At 33.9% G+C, this 22245-nt stretch overlaps 3 protein-coding genes across 4 annotated transcripts; 2 read left to right on the forward strand and 1 right to left on the reverse strand.

Moving 5' to 3' along the window:
- The first annotated feature begins 1673 nt into the window (after nt 1-1673).
- Nucleotides 1674-6211, forward strand: LOC112517386 (DNA replication complex GINS protein PSF1). The gene is made up of 7 exons (XM_025124797.1): nt 1674-1821; nt 2058-2174; nt 3065-3132; nt 3727-3840; nt 3930-4092; nt 5040-5186; nt 6083-6211. Exons 2-7 carry the CDS (start codon nt 2100-2102, stop codon nt 6107-6109), a joined length of 594 nt encoding a protein of 197 aa, XP_024980565.1. The 5' UTR covers nt 1674-1821; nt 2058-2099; the 3' UTR covers nt 6110-6211.
- A 3872-nt stretch (nt 6212-10083) lies between these two features.
- Nucleotides 10084-12256, forward strand: LOC112516356. Its single transcript, XM_025123367.1, has 3 exons — nt 10084-10178; nt 11113-11341; nt 11887-12256. Exons 1-3 carry the CDS (start codon nt 10084-10086, stop codon nt 12160-12162), a joined length of 600 nt encoding a protein of 199 aa, XP_024979135.1. The 3' UTR covers nt 12163-12256.
- A 1745-nt stretch (nt 12257-14001) lies between these two features.
- LOC112517032 (biotin carboxyl carrier protein of acetyl-CoA carboxylase-like) lies at nt 14002-19900 on the reverse strand. Of its 2 annotated transcripts, none has more exons than XM_025124329.1 (9): nt 19731-19900; nt 19378-19557; nt 17291-17355; nt 17098-17157; nt 16078-16308; nt 15926-15988; nt 14950-15018; nt 14751-14796; nt 14002-14295 (listed from the first exon to the last, which is right to left on the reverse strand). In XM_025124329.1, exons 1-9 carry the CDS (start codon nt 19738-19740, stop codon nt 14225-14227), a joined length of 795 nt encoding a protein of 264 aa, XP_024980097.1. In that variant the 5' UTR covers nt 19741-19900; the 3' UTR covers nt 14002-14224. The 2 variants fall into 2 exon arrangements, with proteins under 2 accessions (XP_024980097.1, XP_024980096.1); XM_025124328.1 differs by having other exon boundaries at nt 17291-17364; nt 19731-19886.
- Between the last annotated feature and the right edge of the window lie 2345 nt (nt 19901-22245).

Here is a 22245-nt window from a genome sequence, read left to right on the forward strand (position 1 = left end):
GTTGCATTGTATTTAAAATTAATCCGTTTAGTTTGTAGAATGAAATAAAACGGGTGCGTAATGGAATTTGTTCTTTTAGAAAATTGACTTATATGCAATGGGAGTATTTGAAAAAATAATTTCATAATGAACATGCTAAAATAAAATAATGAATGTTAATTTCCTAAAATACAATGGGAGTATTTGGAAATAGGAAACGAGGGCTTTTGATATGAATACCGATTCTACCCTTTTTTCTTAAATAAAATGAATATTAATTATTTTTTATTTTTTAATTTCCTAAAATAAAATAATATAATCTAGGCCATTGATCAAGAAAATGGACGGATGAGATTGGTTTACACGGTTTACACAAATGGGTCAAGTTTTCATTTGAACGCTCCTCTATATATATATATATATAATTATTTTAGTATTAGCAAGCCCAACTTTTTTAATTTATCGGCTATGACCCAAATATATCTCTAAGTTTAACATCTAACATAATCAAAATCGACGCCTAAAACCCTTGAACCATTAAACATATCGACACATTACGGTCTCCAAATTTTTGAAATCCCTCAAAAACTCTATCAAATAATCGCCTATCTTAATAAGGTAAGCGGATTCCGATTCATGTGGTCGTTCTCTGCTACATTAGTGTTTTCTATGATCGGGTATTGTGCCTGTTGGCAAAAAAAATGGTTATTATAGCACTAATAACCTTGAATATGAAAAAAGGATGGAAACGACTTCCCTGCATAGCATTTTCTCTTTTGTACTCGGGCGTTTGGACATAGGGAAAGTTAGTAGAGATATCGGATAAGCAAAATATACGAGATCACAAATGTAGATTGCTCGCGGCTCTGTCCTCTAAGGCCTGTTAGAGCTCCCTTCAACCTGCTCATGGCTAGATCAGTATGTTTCATATCAAATAGGAATGACTAGAAGATTCCACCTCTGGAAAGCACACCCCCATTTAGAAGGAAGGGTCGAAGTTTTTGGGCTTCAAAACCGTACGTGTAGGTTTTTTTTTAACTATATAATATTTATATACGACAAATGCAACAAATAAACTCACACATCTTTCTCACCTATGGTGATGTTTGAACCCCTGACCTCCTAGAAGGCCAAGGGCTACGATACCGCTAGGCCAAAAGCCCTTTGGTAACCGTACGTGGAGCTTCCGCCTCAATGGTTCAAACTTACATACCCCTCGATTGAAACCTATTCAATTTTATTTGCATCTCACCGACGTACCTAAATATGTGTTTCTCTTGGTTTCATCATCTATTTGTTAGGGTTCACTTCGAGAAAACATTTTCTTTAGTAACCGAGTTTAAAGATTTGTTGTGGCGGAGAAACTAACAGAGGTATGAGGGAGTGGGTCTTAGACAAAACAAGAAAGAGAACAAAATAAAAGATAAAAAGACAAAAATGACCCTCATTTAACTGACATTTTTAACAGAGTTAACCAGGAAAACAATTTGTAGAGCAAACTATAGTGACCATTTTTACATTTATCAAAGTTCAAGGACCATTTTTGTAGTTTTGTGTAAACCATAGGAACCAAAATCGTAGGCTCTTTTGAATTAATGAAGCACATTTTTTTAATATTTGGGTCAAAAAGCATACAAACCCAAAAATTTCCAATCCAAATGAGGTGTGGGAAGAAGTCTTCGAACGCTTTCTTGAAGTCTTCCCGCCATTATTTCATGAAAATCAAAACCAAAAGCAAATCTCCAGGCCAACATTCCTTGTTCACTTCCCATGATCAGATCTTGTCGACTCGTTGTGCATAGATCATTCTCAAATTCTGATCCGCATCGGTATACGTCGTAGGTATGTGAAGAAATATTCCAATCGATAATGTATTGTTTTGAATTATTTATTTTGTAATGTATGATTTTATCTTCAGATTCAGTTTGCAATGTTCAGAATGCTGGTTTTTCTATCAAAAATGATATTTATATGTTCAATTTGCATCGTTTTACTGCATTTTTTTTTGGGGTGAATGTTGTCATTTTAAGTTCACGTAGTTAAGGTGTTCGATGAAATGCTTATGTGGTTTGTTTCAGTGTTGTACCTTGTAAGGGTGGAGGGACAATTGGAACAACGAGATGTATGGACGAAAGGCGTGTCAACTTGTAAAAGAATTCGTGAGCAGTGACTCGGGCCAGCTCATAGTCTTTAATGTAAACTCTCTTTCCCTGTCAATTCTATGAAATTTACAAGAACTAAGGATGTGTTTTATAATGAATGGTGAATTTGTTGTTCTCCTGTCATTTAACCAAATGGGGATCCTATTTCTGAATGCAGTTCAGTTGTCGAAGGGAGTCTCCCTTCGGTTTGATAAACATGCCAAATTGCTCTGCTGAGCTTTAGTGAAACCATTTAGGTCAATATTTTATCATCCATATTACAGTCAGTGATTCAAAAGGACATGTAATTGAAGCGATGAAACTGGTTAAAAGGCTATTTTTAGTTCTTTCTTTGTACTACACTTTTAGCCCAACTAAGAGACACATGGAATTGAGAAAAGTAAAATAAAAGAAACTATTAACCCATAACCCATGCCTTCCAGAGATGGGTAAGTTATTCCATAACCATACTTGAGAAGATAATCTAATTTAGTTGGAATGAGCCAAAGGAGACCCCATATGATAAATGTAAAATCCCACATGGTCTCTTCTTGGCAATTATTTACTTGTTTTGTTTTCAGCACTTCATTGCGAGGAGACTAAATCCAAATTGTTCAAAATGTCAAGATTGCATTTGAGTTTCTGAAAAAGTATGCTTTCAGCTTGTTACACAATGCTGTGTCAAGTTTTAGAAATTTGTTGTATTTGTTATTGTTAAATAGTGATCTCCTAAATCTACCACCCACCATGAAACACACGACACAATCTATTTTAGTTTATACTCTACATGGTGTTTTGGTGTGAATAACTTATGCTTATTCAAACGGATTGAGTGACATTAGATATACTGATATAGACACCTTTTCGACTAGGAGATGTTTTTTTGCCGTCCAAACAAGATTTTGGGGAAATGTAATTTTTCTGTTGTTTCCGTTCTGATGTAGAATGATCTATTTGCTCAAGTCATTGAGGAATGTGATGGGCATCTTCTTCAACTTCAGGCCTTGTTGAGGTAATCCTTTGCTTCATTTTATCTTTTGTGCTCTTTTCTTTTTCATATGCTTACCTTGTATGTATGCCTCTCTGCTTGTAGGTATTTATATGTGTAGGTGTGTGTATATATGAATGAATGTATTGCTTTGTGCATTATGTGTATCATTTTGATTAATGTTGTTAGAACTGCTTTCTACATGAGACATGCAAAGGACTCGAAGATCTGTAGTTTAAGATGGGAACAAATGAAATTGTTGTTGAAACTATCTGAATCTAGGAGCCAAGTAGACACAAGCGTTCTCAGTTTGCTATTGAACCCCTTTTCTTCTTTTACTAGCTTAATGTCTTAAGGGAATGGTTTTTTATAGGACAAATACATGCACTTGTGAATGTGAAGTGCAACTTCTGCAATGGTATAAACACACGAACTTTACCACAAAGTAACTATTGTTTTCTGTTTTGATGCAATTCCTAGTAGTGTAATCACAAACCAGAACATGAGATTGTTGTTGTTCTGTGTTCTCAGTTTCTCTTTCTTTTAATGTGGGATCATTTAGTTGCAATGACAGCTTGTAAGATCCACCTTTTTATCCCTTAACCTAATGTGTGACAGGAAGATGCAAGTAGAAGGATCTGACAATCAGACAACTAAAAATGCTGATCATTTTGGGGCACTCATCCACCACCTTTCGTTGGTCCGCAATAAGCGTTGTCTCATGGCTTATGTGTAATCACTTGACAGAACGAGCTGTTTATTTTTATAATTTAATTTTCATCACCAGTGGCATCTATGTTTATGTTGTGACCTTTTAACAGGCACAATCGCGCAGAAGTCATTCAAAATTTGGGGTGGACCATTGAGCGTGTGCTCCCTGAAGAAATTGAGGAGAAACTTAGCAGCTCAGAGAAAGAATACTTCAAAAACCATTCTGCAACTTTACAATCTTACATGTCAGATTTGGATCTTGATTTGGCAGTGGTAAGTTATCTAATTTCCTGCTTTTTTTAGCATAAAGAATCACATCTCAGGAGAGGAATCAGCAATGGGATTTTGATCTTTGAGCATATTTTGTTCATGAAATTGGAACATTAATAATTTCTGATTGTTTTATGAGAAGATGACCACTTGATGCCTAAAACATCTTATCTAATGACTCAAACTGTCAGTCAGTCCCTGAATTTGTTTCATGAACTCATCTGATTTTGCCTAAGCTTTAAATAGCCGGTTAGGGGCAAACCCTTTCTGATCTTAAGGTCACAGGTTTAAGCCATGGAAACAGTCTCATTCTAACTTGCAATGGAAATATTGTGTGCTTAGACTTTCCTCCAAAGCGAAGAAGCCTTGTTGCACATTAATTACCCTTTTCAAAATTGCTGGGTGCATGCTTTGTTGATATTGCTCCTTTAGCAACACCATTGGCAAAGCTCTTCATATAACATAATGGCTATTCAGCTTTGATTACAGTGACTAGGATGTAAATAGTAATTATTTTGGTGGTAAAACAAAGAAGTTTGAATGTCTACCGATCACAAGTCCCTAGGAGTTCCACTAACATGCTAAGGGCCTGTTTTTTAGCAACTTAATGAGCTTGATGGACTCACAGCTTATTCAGTCAGCTATGCATGGCTGTTTGGTAGTGGCTTAATGATATAGAAAGTAACTTATTCAGTAAGCTTCTAGGAGGGATCTTTATGCAAAAAGTCAAGTTTTTTCCATACTTGTTCCTCCCAGTTAAAAACACGCACCTTCCATCAATGAGAAAACCCTCCCAAACAAAAGTCTTCTCAATCCATATAGACAGATTAATCCACACAAACAACTTTATCCATACAGGATTTAATGGAAAACCAACCAAACAACCCCTAACTTTTACGTATCTAAACTAATTTGACCTTAAACTTACATGATTTTCATGTGTTTTTTAGGACATGGTGCCACCCAAGGATCCCTACATCAAGGTGAGGGTCCTCGAAGAAATTGGTAACGTCGTGCTCAGTGATCAATTAGCTAACCTTGCAAGGCATGCGATTCTCTTTCTTAGGCGAACTGATGCAGAGCAGTACATTTCTCAGGTATTTCTCTAAAGGGCAAAATACAACAAAGTTTGGTTTAGTTTCTATTTAGTGTAACGAAGATTTTTTTTCCTCAATCGTTGCAAAATTTTCTATTTTGTACCCATTTTGATGCTGACCTTCAGGGTCGATCCTGAGGTTTGGTACCAGGGGCAAAAGCACTCAAAAGTTTCCTAATTAAAAGAAACACTAAATTTTTGGTGTTTGTAACAATGTTGAATATTATGTTACTTAACAATAAGTCCACATACAACGTGCACTTGGGATAACATTAAAATATTTAATCAACGGTTTTTGATTCTTAAAAATTCATATAAATGTAAAGTAGTAGCCATATTGTCAATTTTTTTTAAATAAATAAAAAATATATTACTGTTAGTACATAGTAGAACCTGTCACAAGCTCATGATAAACAACAATCTATACAGATTACTTGTAGAGTAGTTTGGTGTACTAAGTTGTTGCTCTTTGAAAGCCTATTTTCAGACAAAGTTTAAAAAGAGTCATCTTTGTAGCAAATTTATATCATACACGGAACAAAAATAATAAGTTTTCAAGCATTATCACAAGGTTTTTAAAAACAAAACCCATACAAAGTATTTATTGTTGGATGTGATTAGTGATAAAAGTAAGTGGTTGCAAAATAAACAAAACCATCAACAGCTGAGTCTAATCTTGTAGCATTTGATGATGCAGATACCCATTTACAAAAGGTTTATAAATTTTTTATGGCAAAGTGGGCGATATAATTGACATCCACGTCAAATGGGTACAAATTAGGAAATTTTGAAACTGTATTGCATATTGATATTTTGCCTTCTCTGAATATTCCAATCTTTACCTAGTTTCATTTTGTTGTTTAATTCTAGCTTCTCAATTGTCTTAATCATCAACAGGGCTTAATGGAAGAGCTTACAGGTTGACCTGTAGCTTTGGTCAATGCAGAATTTGGATTCATAAAATATATATATATCTGGAAACTCCATTTATTAGCTGCTTGATCAGGTAAATAAGGTAAGGCCCCTGTCTAGAAGAATGAATATATATATATATATATATATCCATGGAGAAGCATTGTTCATAATGAGACATCTTATATGGGTCTCACTTAACTCTAGAAGTCTTACTAGTATGTTATGTTCTAAATTCCTCACCTTTGGTGAAATTTGGACCTTTGACCTCCTGAGAGGTTGAGCTCTACTTGTAAGCTGGATACTGCTAAGCCAAATACCCTTTCGATTAATAGTCTATACCAAAAGCTATGACAAGCCTTCGGCACGGATTGAACCTTGTGTAGACTATATAATGTATTATTACTTCTTGGGAAATATTATACTATTCTTAGTTATTTGATATACTCATTAAGATAGACTTCATTTATTGCTGTTCCTTTATCTGACACATTGCCTGCTACTGTAATTTCTAGGGGGAGGTTCAAGAGAGAACCTTAAAGAAAAGAAGAAAGAATTTTTTATTAACCGTTGGATCTAAAATATAGATGGTCCAGATGCAAATGTAACCGTCATTGTAATCTTGGATTTAGTTTTGGTAAAAATGTAACAACCCCTATCATTAACAATCGTGGATTTCAACTGAATCGATGGTTGATTGGAGGTTCTCCTGTTCTCCATTTTTTAAGGTTCTCTCTTGGCCCACCCCTTACCAATCATGTATGTATGTTAAAATAGGAGTTTCTGATTCTAAGTGCTTACCTGCAAGAGTTATAACCCTCACTTACCTTATTGGATAACATTTTTTGCCATTAAAATGAATTGCTGGTAAGCATCTTTTACCCGGTAAGCGCTTATCAAGTAAGATTCTTGGTTTTTTCTATGTCTCTTACCGGGTAAGATTCTTGGTTTTTTCTATGTCTCTTACCGGGTAAGATTCTCGAATCTCGATCCATGCTCACTCGATAAGGTAAGTGACACCCGATTGACATTTGGTAAAATGACCCTTAAGTTGGTTGTTAAGTCTTCTGACTCATAAGTATCGCCTTTTTTAAGTATATAATTTTTATATACAACTAAACTCACAAACAGTCTCCTCATCCTTTAGCGAGGCTTGAAATTTTGTTCAGGAGGTTGGAATCTACAAGTAACCCGGGTGTTGCTGGGCCTTTGACCCTTTGACCATAATCATTGCCTACATGTCCTGCTTCGGGCTTTTGCTGCCACGAACTCATGGTTGTTTAACGAAACCTCCCAATTTTTTTCTTGTTTCTTGATCATCTACTGGGATAGCATTTCGGATTCTTGAACAGTTTGTTCGTGGATAATTTAATCCAAATTTACAATCTGCTCATTCAATTTGTACATATCAGTCTATTTCAGGTTGGGCTTTTTCGGTCTAATTGGGCTTTGTAGGCCGACCCGTACCTGGGGCTTTGGGCTTAAAACTTCTTGTGCCTCTCTACTAAGGCATGGTCATCATCGACCTATTATGTCTGCAAACCATTTATAAATCATAAACACAGACGAAGGATCATGTGAGAATATGAGTTGATGTGAGAAACATAAGAAGAGATTTAGACCTTTGATCACATTTAATCTCGCTTCCATCCAATGAATTGTGTTTCTTATGGGAGGTTTTAATCAGCTCCATAACATTTTAAAATCTAGAATTAACCTAATAACCTCATAAATATGTTATTGTTTACCAAATGTTTATTTGGGTAAGTGTTTACCAGTAAAATTCAACATTATTACTTATTTACTGGATAAGATTTTAATTCATCAAAATGGTGTCAAATGCAACAATTTACCTGGTAAGTGCTAACTGTAGTAAGAGTTATTGCTTTCACTTATCGGGTTAGACTCTCGGTACTTACCTTTGTTCTTACCAGATAAGATTTTTGGTACTTATCATATTCATCCGATAAGATAATGTTACTTGATAAACGCTTACCTGAGTAAGCATTTGGTAAACTGTTCCTTAATGAGGTTATTTAAAAAATTAAATTTAAAATTAAAATTAAAATCAAAATCAAAGTTCGAGCGCCTTCTCCTTCGAATGCCTACTCCATTAGTATCATCTTCCTCTTCCTTGCTCCTCGTTGTTGCTAGAACCCTAACTTTTGTTTGTCGAAGATTCCTCCCTCCAACATCCTCCAATGCATCTGATAATTAAGGACAGTGATTTGCCCTAACCCGGTGGGAACCCTGCTCACCTGACCCGAATGGGGATGGGGATTCCCGCTAAAACGGGTCCTTGGGCCGGGGATCCTCGGTAGACTCAAACCGGGTTGGGGTTGGGGATCTTCGGTAGACTCAAACTAAAGGGATATTCTTCATGGAGTTTGACCGGGGATGGGATATTAATCCCCGTACCCGCCAAGGACCGGGCCGGGGATTACAAAACTTGCCCCGCATGCCTAGTGATTAGGGGTGTTCATGAGTTGAGTTAATCGGGTTGAAGACATTCGAACAACTCAATTCAACGCTTGCGGTTTGAAAAATCCTAACATAACCCAACCTAAACCAAAGTGCAACCCAACCGAACCCAAACCGTACGAGTTGGTCGGGTTGATACTTTGATACATCAAAATATTCTTATAAGCTTAAATATGTTATTTCTCTACTCATAATTTATCCCTTTTCATCATCAACCATTTGATACAACTTATCCATACTTCTTACATATATTACATTCAGTTAATTTTCTCAATTTATATATATATGTTCATAGTTACTGAACATATATACGAATGAGTTATATAGAGATGTGAATAGATTGAAAATATGTGTATATGAAGAGCGTAAATGATAGTGTAAATTGTGTAATGTATATATGATTGAAATTCAATAATCATATTGAATCCAAGAATTAAAAGGATATCGGGTTCATCGAATTGAGTTGAGTTCAAAAGATAGTAACCCAGTATCAACCTAATACCTAAGTTTTGAAAATTTTACAACTCGATTAGACATCGAATTACTTCAGATTAAATTATTTCGCGTTGAGGTGAGTTGGATTGATCGGGTTTTTCAACGCACATAATCCTCCTCTTCAACCTGTTATTTCTCATATGGCATACCAAACAGCCTCCTCCCTTTGACCAACAATTTGGACCCAACATATCACCAAAAAAAAAAAAAAAACTTTATCTTAAGTAATCATGCTTAAATAATAAATAGTAAGCAACTTATATTTAGTTTTATCATTGATATTTTAATATAGTAAAAAGGTACTCGTATAATACAGCAAAATATATCTCAATTTTAATGTTTCAATTTATTTTTGTTTTTGACAATGTTATAATACAGTTTTTTATTATTTGAATTGTTTACCTTTGAATAAAATAAAGTTTTGAAAAAGAATATATCATAATAGTATCAAATTAATTATTTATAAGTTATCGTTTTTAATATATTTTCTTTAATTTAATTTTTTATTAGAATTTAATTCAGGTTTAATAACAAACTAATTTATTTTTTTTAATAATATAATTTTTATAAAAACAATAACTAAATATTCGGTTAGGACTCAATAATTATTTTAATTATATTTTAAACTTTTTATATTTAAAATGAAATATTTATCCTTAATTTGATCATGTTTCTTAGTTACATGAATTCAAACATGAAATTTTAATAAGTCATATTTTTATTTTTAATTATGAATTTTAAATAATATATAACAATAATTAGTATTTCATGTATATAAAATAATTTATAAGAGTTTTTATCAAATGTTTTATAAAACTATTTATATATTCTTTTAAATTTATTATTTTTAATGACCGAATATTAAAAAACATCGCCCGATAAATGGGCCCCATGATGGTGGCCGTGCCGTGGGTCCGACCGTCCTAACGGCAACCGATCAGCGACCCCCGTTGAAAAACAGGAAAAGTGTAAATAAAGTAAAAAAGGAAAACGATCGTACGATTTCCGCCATGGCTTCAAAAGCGAAGAAGTTGGCAACAATCATTTCTTTCACTGCTTCCAGAATATTCTTTTTCCTTATTTTCTTCCAGATTCCTCTTTTTAGGTACCTCTTCTTCCTTTTAATTCTTGCGTTTACAGTTTTACAATTACAACTTGTACTTATTGAGCGATTAAATTTGACCTAATTGTCATTATGTCATCGGAAATCGTCAGTCACCGTTGTAACTGCTTCATTTACAGTTTTTGTGGAAATCCGTTTTGTTCCTGTTGATTTTCCGACATGAATTAGGGTTTTTTTCTGCAATGAAATGATTTAACGGCAATGCGGAACGAATAGATGTTTTCACGATTTTCATTTGCAGGAATATGAACATTTTTACGATTTTACTATGTTATATACCTATAATCTGTCATCTATGTGTGTTTGTTGTTTTAATTTGAATTGGTCTAATTTAATTGAACTGGTTTGGTTGGATTTGAATGGAGGGCACAGTGCATTCATTCTTTTTTGAAGAAGTTAAGAACTGCGTTAGACGTTTCTGGCCATTTTGACTGATTATAGAGCCTTTTTGAATTAGACAAAAGATGTTATAGAAATTGGAATAATGTGAGTTGGATAAGAACTTGTAAAATTGTGATAACCATGAGAATCCATGCATCATGTGTTATTTCACATAAGTTTTCTTTTTATCTAATACAAGAACTTCAGGTATTTATTATCATATACTTGTTTCACAATGTGTTTGTTTCACATGTACTTGTTTTACTATATAAAACTTTTTTATGCATTTGTGATCAATAAAATACATGTAGAAAAGTTTCATATTGTGAAACGAGTAAATGTAAAACAAATATATGTTGACCAATACCTTAAGTTCTAGCATTATATGAAAAAGAACCATGTGAAATAATACCTTAGAAGTACAAGTTCTCATTTTTTACGTTCGTTTTTTCTTGTATAGAAGTTGAGATTTTTGAAGTCTTGTTGACAATTGAAATAAATGCTGTTAATATGTTTGGTTGTAATTTGTATGCAGATTCCCATGTAGAATTGGTACTTGCAGGACACCAATGGAGCTAACTTCTTCACAATTAATTGCAACTGAAGTGGTACCTTCAGGGGTAGTGAAGGCTCTCCTGTACCCAGGTGCCATTGGAAAGTCGATTCTTAACAAGCCCATTCCAAAGTACAATAAACTACTAGATGCATACAAGTTGAAAAGTCTTAGACGAATCCCTTCCACAACTGATCTCCAGTATATTGAGGTATGTGTTTCTATAGTTGTTTTATGTGGGTGATGTATAAGAACTTATTAGAGCATCTCCGATGGGCGGTGGCCACCATAAAAAAAACCATATTAAGGCTGTATTAGATGAGGGTAGATTAGTAAACTTTTAGTTTATGTCACATCTTTTCCCATCTTGTTCCACTATTTCGGTGGAATACCCTTTCCCACCATGTCCGAGTCCTTGTACCATGTCGCACCAACGTGGAACAGTGAGTTTTTGCCCTGTCAAACGTGGGACTGAGTTTGTCCTGTCGTGTCCAGTCCCATCTACCAAACATAGCTTGAGGGTGCATTCGACAGAACAAAAACTTGTCCTGTACTCCCCTGTTTGGTGCAACATAGACAGGACCGAATGAGTTTTTTGCTGTCCTACCAAAATACGTGGAACAAAAATTAGGAAAGATAGACAAGATTGGAAATTACTAAACCATCCACACCAAATTAAAACCCTAAAACCTTCGCGTACCAAATGCACACTAAAACTTATAATACGAAAAAATGTAACTTGTGTCGTTTCACCAGGTTCTAGCAGGAAGCTATTTGGCTGTGGCGGGATCTATAATAGGTCTGTTTAGATCAAGACGGTTGGGGCTTTTCGGTATGCTTTTGTTATGCTGGGGACTTTCTAAAGAACCCTATGGGCATGCAGCAGAATATAAAGCTCACAGAAATGCCATTTCTGTCTACTACCCAACAATGTCAATTGCTGTTCTTTCTGCCTTCCTTTCTATTAGAGATGATGTTAAAAAGATTGTTTCTTGTTTCAGGTGGACCTTTTCAAAGTCCAAATACAAATGAACCTTTGAAAACTGCCAAATTGGTGGAATTCTGTTCTTTTTGTAACTGTTGTTTACGTAACGAGATCGTAACACGAATAATGAGGTATTTGGGTATTTTAATCTCGGTGTTTTTGCGATATGATTATGATTGAAGTCAGACCATTGTTCAATACTTCTTTGCTTTTGAAAACAAGTGAAGTGAAATACGAATGGAGCCATTGGGTTTAAATATGAGGTGGCGTTTGGTTCATAGAATGAAATCTATTAGAATCAGAATCTGTCAAAGGAGTTGGAATTTGAAGGAATTAGAATGTAATTAATTAAGAGAATTTGGATCTGTCTGTCTGTTTGGTTCGTTGAATATAATAGTGGTGGTGCGGTGGATCTGGTAGTCATGCCGATGGTAGTGGTGGTGGCGGTGATGATGGGGTTGTAGGTACAGATTGACCTAAGAGGATTCAAAACGAAATAGGATGGTACGAATCACCTTTTGTTTATTATGAATCTTAAAAGGAATAAATAAACCATTAAGACGTATTAACAAAACCGAAAAGGCCAAAACATCTCAGAGCAGGGGAAGATATTATAGATTGGTAACGACGAGACTTTTCGGTGAAAGTGCAAACAATTCCGATGGAATGGCATGGGCAAATTTGATGGAAACAAAGGCCGAGGCTAAGCGCAACGGCTCATCACCAAATGAAGGATTTGAGGGATTCTTGTTACAGGAAGGTGTGATGTGGTATGATGACGAGGTCAAACCTAAAGCCTTACAAGTTAGTGGACGGTTAAGACGTGGCTTAAGATAGCAAATCTGTATATAATTCTTTTGTTTACGTATTGCGTTTGTGAACGATAAAGAATTGAAAGGTGGTGCAAGAGCTAAGAATCGAACGATATAGAATCAAAAAATGGTACAAAATCAAAGGCATCCAAAAATCAAGAATTTTAATGGACAACATTCAAAATAAAGCATCAAAAATGCAAAATGGGTTGATTTCAATCTTTGATGACTCTCTTGGTAAACGAGAACCGGGTAAATGTGCGGTTTGAGTACAAGGTTCGGTATAGTTTAGTACTTATAAGATGGGTATGGATAAGTCTACAACTTACAAAAGCAGGCTTGGATTTACTATATTAGACATGTTGGACAAAAAAGATTATGTTAGGCCCGATCTGGACCCGATCCAACCCCGCAAATGATCACCTTTATTAAGTATCAATTCAAAATAGTTTTTTACCAAATTATTTCTAGCCGGTACTTTTTTTTTATTAAAATAGATATCCAAACTGCTACGCGAGCCGACTAATCTCAGGGCGACCACCTGCTTCGCGGAGCCCGGAGTCACCGCATTTGAACCTTCGTGGCCACAAGAGGATTTTTATTCCTCTTTGGATTCGAACCTGAGACCTTCAGACACTTTTGACGTTTGGAGCCCAAACTCAAACCAATCGGGCACCACCGTTGTGGTTAACTAGCCAGTACTTTAGCACTTGCTAATAAAAGAACAATTTTGGCAAGCATTGTCTTACTCAGTCAAAGACATATTAGTGGTTGTCTCAATCAGCACCTCGGTCAGAAGTTTGGATAAACAACATTATGAGGTTGTTTGGTCGGTTTTTTCATAGCGGAAAGAATGTGTTTTTTAAATTGAAGGGGAAGATTTTTGGGGGAAATAATTGAATTTCTATATAAAACTTTCCCTTAAAAGTTTACTGAATAAGACACTTTATATATCATTAAACCACTACCAGATAATCACGTATAGTTGACCGCATAAGTTAGAAGTCTCATTAAACTCTTTAAGCTGCTAACAATAAGACACTATCTCTTGCCTAGTAAGAGATAAAACATAAATGAAACAAAACAATCTGAATTTACACCTTTATTAGATGAGAGCTCAGTCAGAGGCCACACATATAAAAAAAAATTCCTAAGAAAGGTAAGTCCAGAGATCTTGATGTAATGTAAATGGAATGTTCTTATATGCATGTATGAGAATTTCAACCATCGGATCTCCGGAAACTAGCAAAAAGAGAGGGGAGGGGGCGAAATGCGGCTGGGTATATCGCTGACCGACCTACTGAAGCTTCTTGATTCCCGGAAATGAGGGAAGAACTGCGATTAGAGCATCTCCGTATCCGACAGCATCTATTGACAAAAACATAACATGTAAAATACAAAATTGCATATACAATGACCAAAATTAGTGCACTAGGACAAAATTGGTTTATAGGACGTCAAATATATCTAAATGTCCATATAGATTGTTTTATAGGACGAAACAATTGTACATCCTACGTAAAGGTGGTATAATAAATGGATAGGGTGTCCCTTAGGACAATTTTGAAATAAAACAATGTTATTAGTCTTTTTATAGGATATTATTTGAAAAAAGTGACTTTGATATGTTCAAAAGTGTTCTAAAAAACTTGTTAGGATGCCCAAATACGTCTTAACATCCTATAGTAACACCTTTATATAGGACACACAATTGTATAGTCTTATACAATTAAGTCATATAAAGCGGTCTATTACGACATTTAGACATCTAACCCGAATATGTTGTAGTGTGATAGTACTCGATAAGAAATAATTGTGCATACCACCATCATCACGAAGGATCTTAATAACTTCTCCAGCTACATCAGACTGGAAAAAGGAAGAAAAAAGAGAGTAAGACGGAAATCAGTGGTCGGAAGTGTTGTTTAATCAGCTGCCGATTAGTTTTATGAAGAGAAAAGTTAATTAATAGCGAGTAGGCAGATCCAGAAACGAACTTAAGAGGGGAAAGAAAGTATAAACCTCAATCGGAAGCTCGCCACCAAGCTGCTCGATGTAACAAACAACTTGCCCCTCCTTTACTATTTGTTTCTGTTAGAATGATGCAGGTATCAGTAGAATATAAACAGTAGTCATATGGCAAAAGAAATGTATTGACACGGTACACAAATAAACAAACGAAAGATGGAGTTGCAGAAAAGCTTGGGAGATCGTTTCCTTGCATATAGTAACAGGTTTTTATGTTTATTTTAGATGCGGAGATTGAAAATTGGGAGCATGAGAAACAATCATTTTGGTGGAGTCATGGAGCTAGCAACTTTGTCACTTGAAATAAAGAACGATTTTTAGTAAAACCAAACAAACCCAGTATATGCCACTTGAAAGTAGGGTCTGGGAGGGGTGGGATGTACATAGACATGTCCTCCACAGCTCCACTCGAAAAGGGTAAAGTGGTCATTTCCTGTGAAGACCCCCAACTTGTCCATATGTGTGAGTGAAAAGGTAAAGGAGAACAAAGACTTGTAGGAAGAAAAAGCAACATATTGAGAAAAAGGCTTACAAAAACCTGACCTCCACCCCAAAGGGTAGAGAACTACTTCTAACATGTTTCTGAAATCAAATCATAAAGATCAGAAAACATATATACACATGGAGAAAGTCACATTTCACGAACTTATAAACGATTCCATCGGGAAGAATTGTAACAATGGTAATCGAAAAGGGAACGGCAGAGGAAGCCAAAAAAATCAAACCGAACCACATGAAGCCGGTATTTAATGCTGGAAAGTAGGGTATGTGGGTGCGATATACGTAGACCTTTCCTCCACCCCAAAGAGTAGAGCGGTTGTTTTCATAAACACCCTGACTTGTGCAGAAATGCGAGCAAAAGTTTAAACAACTTTATTCTCAAGATTTGTAACGATGTTTGGCTTTCAGCATACAATTTTCAGCGCAGATATGCTTTTTTAGTGAATGGAAGAAACATGGAAGTGGTTACCTCTTTGCATGGTGGAGGTGCTCGCTTCCCCTTAATGGTTCGAGATCTTCGAAAGTATCCAACCTGTATTGCACATTTGAACTCAAGTTGCATATTTGAAGAAAAAAGAACTCTTATCTGATAGAAAGAAGACTACATATATTGCTTCTCACCCTGGGAGACTGAATGATAGCCAATCCTTCATCTGCAGCTGAATCAAGAAAAGTCTGAATCCCACCTGAACTGGGTACAGCTTTAGTGATGGCTAGAGAGGGTGAAGATGCTGACCCATTTTGTTCGGTTGTCTCCAAAGTTGTACTGATGATCGGAGCGGAGACCGGAGGTGGAGAACTGGTACTTTCTCCGGTCAAGTCTCTCAGTACATATAAACGAAATCCACCGAACTAATAATAGCAATGAACAACGAAAAGAAGATATAAGAGTTGGTGCGGAAACAAGGATAGACAAAAACAAGAGGCAACCATTCAGAATATCGACTTAGGGGCTGTTTGGATGGTTTTCCATTAAGTCTTGTATGAATAAAACTGTCTGTGTGGATTAATCAATTTGTATAGATTGGGAAAAAATTAGAGTGGGTTTTTTCATAAATAGAAGGAGCGTGTTTTTTAATTGGGAGTGGCAGGTTTGGAAAAAAGAAACTTGGCTTTCTGCATAAAGCTCCCCCTAGGAGCTTACTGAATAAGCCACTACCAAACTACCATGTATAGCTGACTGAGTAAAATGTGAGTCCCCTTGAGAGCTCATTAAGCTGCTAATAAACGTACCCTTATAACACCCTACTTTCTTGTGAAACATTTCTACTGAATTTCGGCATGACCTATTTGTAAAGTCGTAATAGTTATGTTCCATAATAACCTGTGACTTATATATATATATATATATATATATATATGTGTGTGTGTGTGTGTGTGTGTGTGTACATCCACACCACATGATATCCCAAAGCAGGCATTAGCACCGTATACACTAACTAATACTTACAAACACACACCAACGTGTTGATACAAAATCCATTAAATATTATCTTGAACTAATCTTCTGTTCCACATGATACAGTAGGTAAACACACGGTCTCAACACGAAATAGTGAAATTGGGACCACTATAAACACGCTGAATCATGCCAAATTCGATTCTAACTAAAGAGATTGTTCCGAATTTACGAGTACTCACTTTCAATTCAAACTCCGCAATTGAGGTTGTATCACAAATTTCCGTTAGAAGAGACTCCACCTGTAAATATGACATAAATGGCTGCGTAAATTGTATCAATTTCCCTATGCTACAAAGCATGCTAAAATGTTGAACATATGCTATTTATATGATTGAATGACAATATTGCATCCTAGGGGAGCAAATCACTTACCTCTGAAGCGTTTGGAGTAAGCCGGCTTGTTGATTCAGATGATTTTTCCTCCTCGTCTTCTAAATCTGTACCAGCTGTCACATTTTATAATCTTAAATATATGGATGTTCAGTTTCAGCGACATATGGACTTTTAGAAAGTGATACTACCATGTAATCTGACAAAAGCTACACTAGTGCACGATGATAACGATGGAAGTTGAAGTTTGATTAGACATCAATATGGTCGTACAACAGACTGTAATAGACTTCGATTGCTCATTACTTGTATCTTTGAGAAAGAACTAGATCAAGTCCCAAATATTTACCAATCAAATAAACCAAGCGAACACAGTGAAATCCCATGCAAAGTGGGGCGTGGGGAGGATAAGATGTATGCAGCCATTCCACTACCCCAAGGAGTAAATAGGCTGCTTCCGTTAAGACAAGTTTATTAATCAAATCTTAAATGAACTTATCTTACAATATATGGGATGAAATGGGCCTTTAAGAGGACCTCTTTACATGACTATCTACAATAGTTTTCTAATGCACATTCTTGAGGTTCATTCATCACAAGTTGACGTTTAGTTCTACTTAAAGGATAGCAGGCTTTGATTACAACTTAGGGGCCGTTTGGTTGGTTTTTCATTAAGTTTTGTATGGATAAAATTGGTGTATAGAGTAATCTGTCTTTAGGGTGTGTTTGGTGTCCAGATAACACAAGACAAAACAGGACAAGATTAAACAACTGTTCAACGTTTGGTAAGATATAACTAGACAGAATAGAACAAGTAAAATGAGCAATTTACCCCTAATGAGTTGTTTATTTTAATTAATTTATGTAATTTATTAATAGAAAAATTATTTTTTATAACAAAATATATCATTAGAAAGTTTTCGTCAAAACAATTAAAATGACACCAAATAAAAAGTTCATGTAGTTTCCAATTTTTATTTTTATCTCTTTTCTACATTATTTATTACTATTAATATATAATAAATTACATAAATTAATAAAAATATAAAGACTGTATAAAAATAATATTTTGAGGACAGTAAAATGAAAGTTTAAGAAATATAAAATACAATAAATAAAATTTAAAGAATGAATCAAATGTAAAAAGGAGACATATTTGATGGTTTAGAAGAGAATTAAGTTCTATTTTGAGGTTATATTAGTAAAATGTAAGTCTGTTCCACCCTGTTCCACTTTATTCAACTCCGTTCCTGTTTGTTCAACATAAAAGTCATGTCAAACATGGGAGAGGGATTATTGTTCTGTTCTGTCATATCCAGTGTACCAAACGCACCCTTATAGATTGGCAAGGTTTTGTTTGGGAGGGTTTTTTACATATATGAAAGGAAAGGAGTGTGCTTTTTGATCAGGAGGGGACTTGCCTTTCCGCATAAAGCTCCCTCTAGAAGCTTAGTGAATAAGTCACTTTCTATATCATTAACCCACTACCAAACAGTCATGTATAGCTCACCAAATAAGCTGTGAGTCCCATTAAGCATAAGTTGCTGCTAAATAACATGCCCTTAGAATATGATCATGGAAGAATGCAAGAATCAAGTAGGTGAAGATGCATAAAGATCCATATAAGCAAGCCAACATCTTAATAAAGGATTCCCCCACCCCAAATATGTCAATTCTAACTTCCAGGAGTTATGCAACTGGGGATTGTGAACAAATTTGCTTGAAGCTTTTGAACCAATGAGCTAGAATTCCAATCTCATTAACACAAATACAATGCTCCTGGATGCTATCTAGATCATGAGATGATGCCTAATTGATGTTATTTCTGTGCAATTTGGAAAGCACCCAGATTAGGAACAAAAATCCCCTTGTGGTCATGGAGGTTCAAATGCGGTGACTCCGGGCTACCTGCAAGACAGGTTGTCCCCCGGGATTAGTTGGCTTGTTTGGCGGGTTGGATATCCAGGTTAAAATAAAAAAAAAAGCACCCAGATTAAATAAATCGTAAAGGCAATGAAGACAACCAAATGATTTATTAGATGTCAAACTTCATGGTGATTATGGAAATTCCAATGGCTCATGCTGATATCCATCAAAAACTTACAAACACTAAAAACCAAATTTCTTACATTGGGCATTCTTGGCAGACAAACATAGGCACCGATCGTATACCTTCCCTGAACGTTGTGATAACACCAGACCTTCAAACCTTCGAGAATTTGGGAGTTTTACTCCATGCAAATTCTGCTGTAAATTAGGTAATTCAATTCTAGCAGGTCCTAACCGCAAACTTGAAGCCCCAAAGCTACCTGGTGGTTAAAAAAAAGCAATGCACAAAATCAGTCTCGTTACACCATTTCACATAATAATGCACCATTGAATTGATTGTAATTATGATCATATACCACTGAAAAACAAGTATAAGCGCCAAAATATGATAATCAAATTAGGGTTGCAACGTTAATGGCATAGATAGACTTACAGGCAGCCATGGAAACCGGTGAGGGATTGCAATGGAGGAGGAATAGTATATAAATTGAACAAGGGGCTTTTGATTGTGGAGATGAAAAGGAAAGGAGAGAGGAAGAAGAAGACGAGATGATAACAGCTGGAAGTGGTTGGACTCTCTAGTGATCTTCTTCCGTTAACTTCGAGGCCCAAACCTTCTGGTTTTGGGCTGGTAAACAATCGTACAATGAGTCAATGAGATACGTGTTATTTTGTTGGAGTATTTCTAACTTTCTAAGGACTTTGATCGAATGGTTATGGGTTTTGTTGATTAAGTTTTATCTTAATAAACTTGTTTGTAAATATTAGGGGGTATTCGTATAATACAGGGAGATACATTTTGATTTTAATATTTTATTTTATTTTTTTATTTTAGTCGATGTTATAATATAGTCTTATGTAATTTTAAAAAAACGATAATGTTTTTATTTTTGAATATAATATAAATTTGAAGATATCATAAAACTTTATATTATGATTTGAATATTTATGGAATATGGATAGAATTTATTAATTATGATTAATACTTTATATTAGGAAACAATTAATTGATTAAAAATTGAATAGTTGAGATGAGGGTTGTATAGGGTGTAGGAATGACAAAGGGTGTAGAATAACATTCCTCTATATATATATATATAATATTAAAATAAATAAATATTTTTGGTCAAGTCATGAGTTGTTAACCAATAACAATTAACAAAAGTCAAATTTTAAATTTTTGGAAAACATATCTCGCTAAAATATATCTTGACATTTTTTAAAATATAAAATTAAAAGTTAAAATCTCAATGAAAACAGTTATATGTTTATTTCCAACAACTTTTTCATTTTAAAGATAACAATGTTAATTATATTATTAAAATATTTAATATTTATATTGTATTATAAAGCATTTGACAAAAACTTTTAAAAAATATTTTTTATGCATGAAGTACTGTTTATTAATACATATTAGAGATAAACATAATTTAATACAGGATAAATATTCATTTTAAATATTAAAAATCTAAAATATAATTAAGACAATCATTGAGTTCTAACAGAATGTTTAACTATTATCTTTATACCAAAAATAAATTACTTTGTTATTAAATCTAAATTAAATTACAATAAAATATTGAATTAAAGAGATTACATAAAAAAACAAGAACTATTAAATAGTTAGTTTGAAACTAATATTGATTTATTTATTTATTTTCCAATTTTTTATATTATCTTCAAATTTATATTTTATTCAAAAATAAAAACATTATCGTTTTCTCAATATCACAAAAAATCATATTATATCGATAAAGACAAAGAGTAGAAACTAAACATCAAAATCGAGATCTATTTCACTGCATTGTGCGACTACCCTTCTAATAATTAATAATATACTATTTCTCCCTCTTAAACATTTAATTTCATGGATTTTCTCGAAATAATAAAAAACATCTCTTTTTAATAAATAATCATTTTTAGAGAGTTATCCAAATTTAAAGAATTTCGGGGCTGTTTGACAGTTGCTAAATGATTTGGTGTATGATGATTAAGAGGCTCTCAATGATACAGTGCAAAATGAAATATTATTATTTGGTAATTATTTATAATGAAATTATGACGCTTAATGGTTAAAGGAGACTCATGATACAAAAATCATTCAAAGAGTTTTATAACCATTAAGTAACAAACTTTTTCTTTGTCAAACAATATTCATCTCCTAATAATTTAAAGATTGTCTCTTAATTGAACTATTAAAAAGTAAACAAATAACCCCAAATCATCTTTTTCTCGAATATCTACTTTTCTATTTAAAAAAAAATCATAAAAAGTCTATCAAATACAATTATTTCCATTTTTAAAATTTGTTAGAAATGTTGAAACTCTAAAAACACGTGTACATTAAGAACCATTATAAGATTTGTATCATCTTTGACTTGGTATATCAATCAAATACTTCTTTAATTAAATTATTTTAATTAATTTTTTGTTATTTATTTATATAATTTAACCAAAATTGATGTAAAATAAAAATTAAATCAAAATATATTTCTTTTTATTGTCAAATTCATATTAAACGAGGTATCGTGGTCTTTAGTTTTCTAAGAGATCAAATATTCAAACTTCATCAAATGTGAGGATGGTGTGTCAATTTATTTATTGTATTTATTATATATAAATATTACTAGAAGGGTACTTGCGCAATGCAACGAGATAAATTTTGATTTTAATGTTTAATTTTTATTTTTTGTCTCTATCGATATAATACGATTTTTTATGGTTTTGAGAAAGTGGTAATTTTTTATTTTTGAATTAAAATATAAATTTGAATATAGCATAAAAAAAATTGAAAAAAATAAATAAATCGATAATAGTATCAAATTAACTATTTAATAGTTCTCATTTTTTGGTGTAACTGACTAATTTTTTTAATTCAAATTTTTATTGTAACTTAATTTAGATTTAATAACAAAGTAATTTATTTTTTTGTTTAATAATATAATTTT

This window comes from Cynara cardunculus (genome assembly GCF_001531365.2).
Source record: "Cynara cardunculus var. scolymus isolate 2C chromosome LG 8, CcrdV1, whole genome shotgun sequence".
Taxonomy (NCBI): Eukaryota; Viridiplantae; Streptophyta; class Magnoliopsida; order Asterales; family Asteraceae; genus Cynara; species Cynara cardunculus.

What these genes read in the sequence shown, in the direction of transcription:
- LOC112517032 (XM_025124328.1), bottom strand. An exon ending in CTATCATTCAGTCTCCCAGG is followed by an intron (nt 15,989 to 16,077) that starts GTGAGAAGCAAT and finishes TGTGCAATACAG; the next exon opens with GTTGGATACTTTCGAAGATC. An exon ending in CACCTCCACCATGCAAAGAG is followed by an intron (nt 15,019 to 15,925) that starts GTAACCACTTCC and finishes TCATTCTAACAG; the next exon opens with AAACAAATAGTAAAGGAGGG.
- LOC112517386 (XM_025124797.1), top strand. Translation starts at nt 2,100, where the DNA reads ATGTATGGACGAAAGGCGTGTCAACTTGTAAAAGAATTCGTGAGCAGT. An exon ending in GCCAGCTCATAGTCTTTAAT is followed by an intron (nt 2,175 to 3,064) that starts GTAAACTCTCTT and finishes GTTCTGATGTAG; the next exon opens with AATGATCTATTTGCTCAAGT. An exon ending in CAACTTCAGGCCTTGTTGAG is followed by an intron (nt 3,133 to 3,726) that starts GTAATCCTTTGC and finishes AATGTGTGACAG; the next exon opens with GAAGATGCAAGTAGAAGGAT.
- LOC112516356 (XM_025123367.1), top strand. Translation starts at nt 10,084, where the DNA reads ATGGCTTCAAAAGCGAAGAAGTTGGCAACAATCATTTCTTTCACTGCT. An exon ending in TTCCAGATTCCTCTTTTTAG is followed by an intron (nt 10,179 to 11,112) that starts GTACCTCTTCTT and finishes ATTTGTATGCAG; the next exon opens with ATTCCCATGTAGAATTGGTA. An exon ending in CTGATCTCCAGTATATTGAG is followed by an intron (nt 11,342 to 11,886) that starts GTATGTGTTTCT and finishes TCGTTTCACCAG; the next exon opens with GTTCTAGCAGGAAGCTATTT.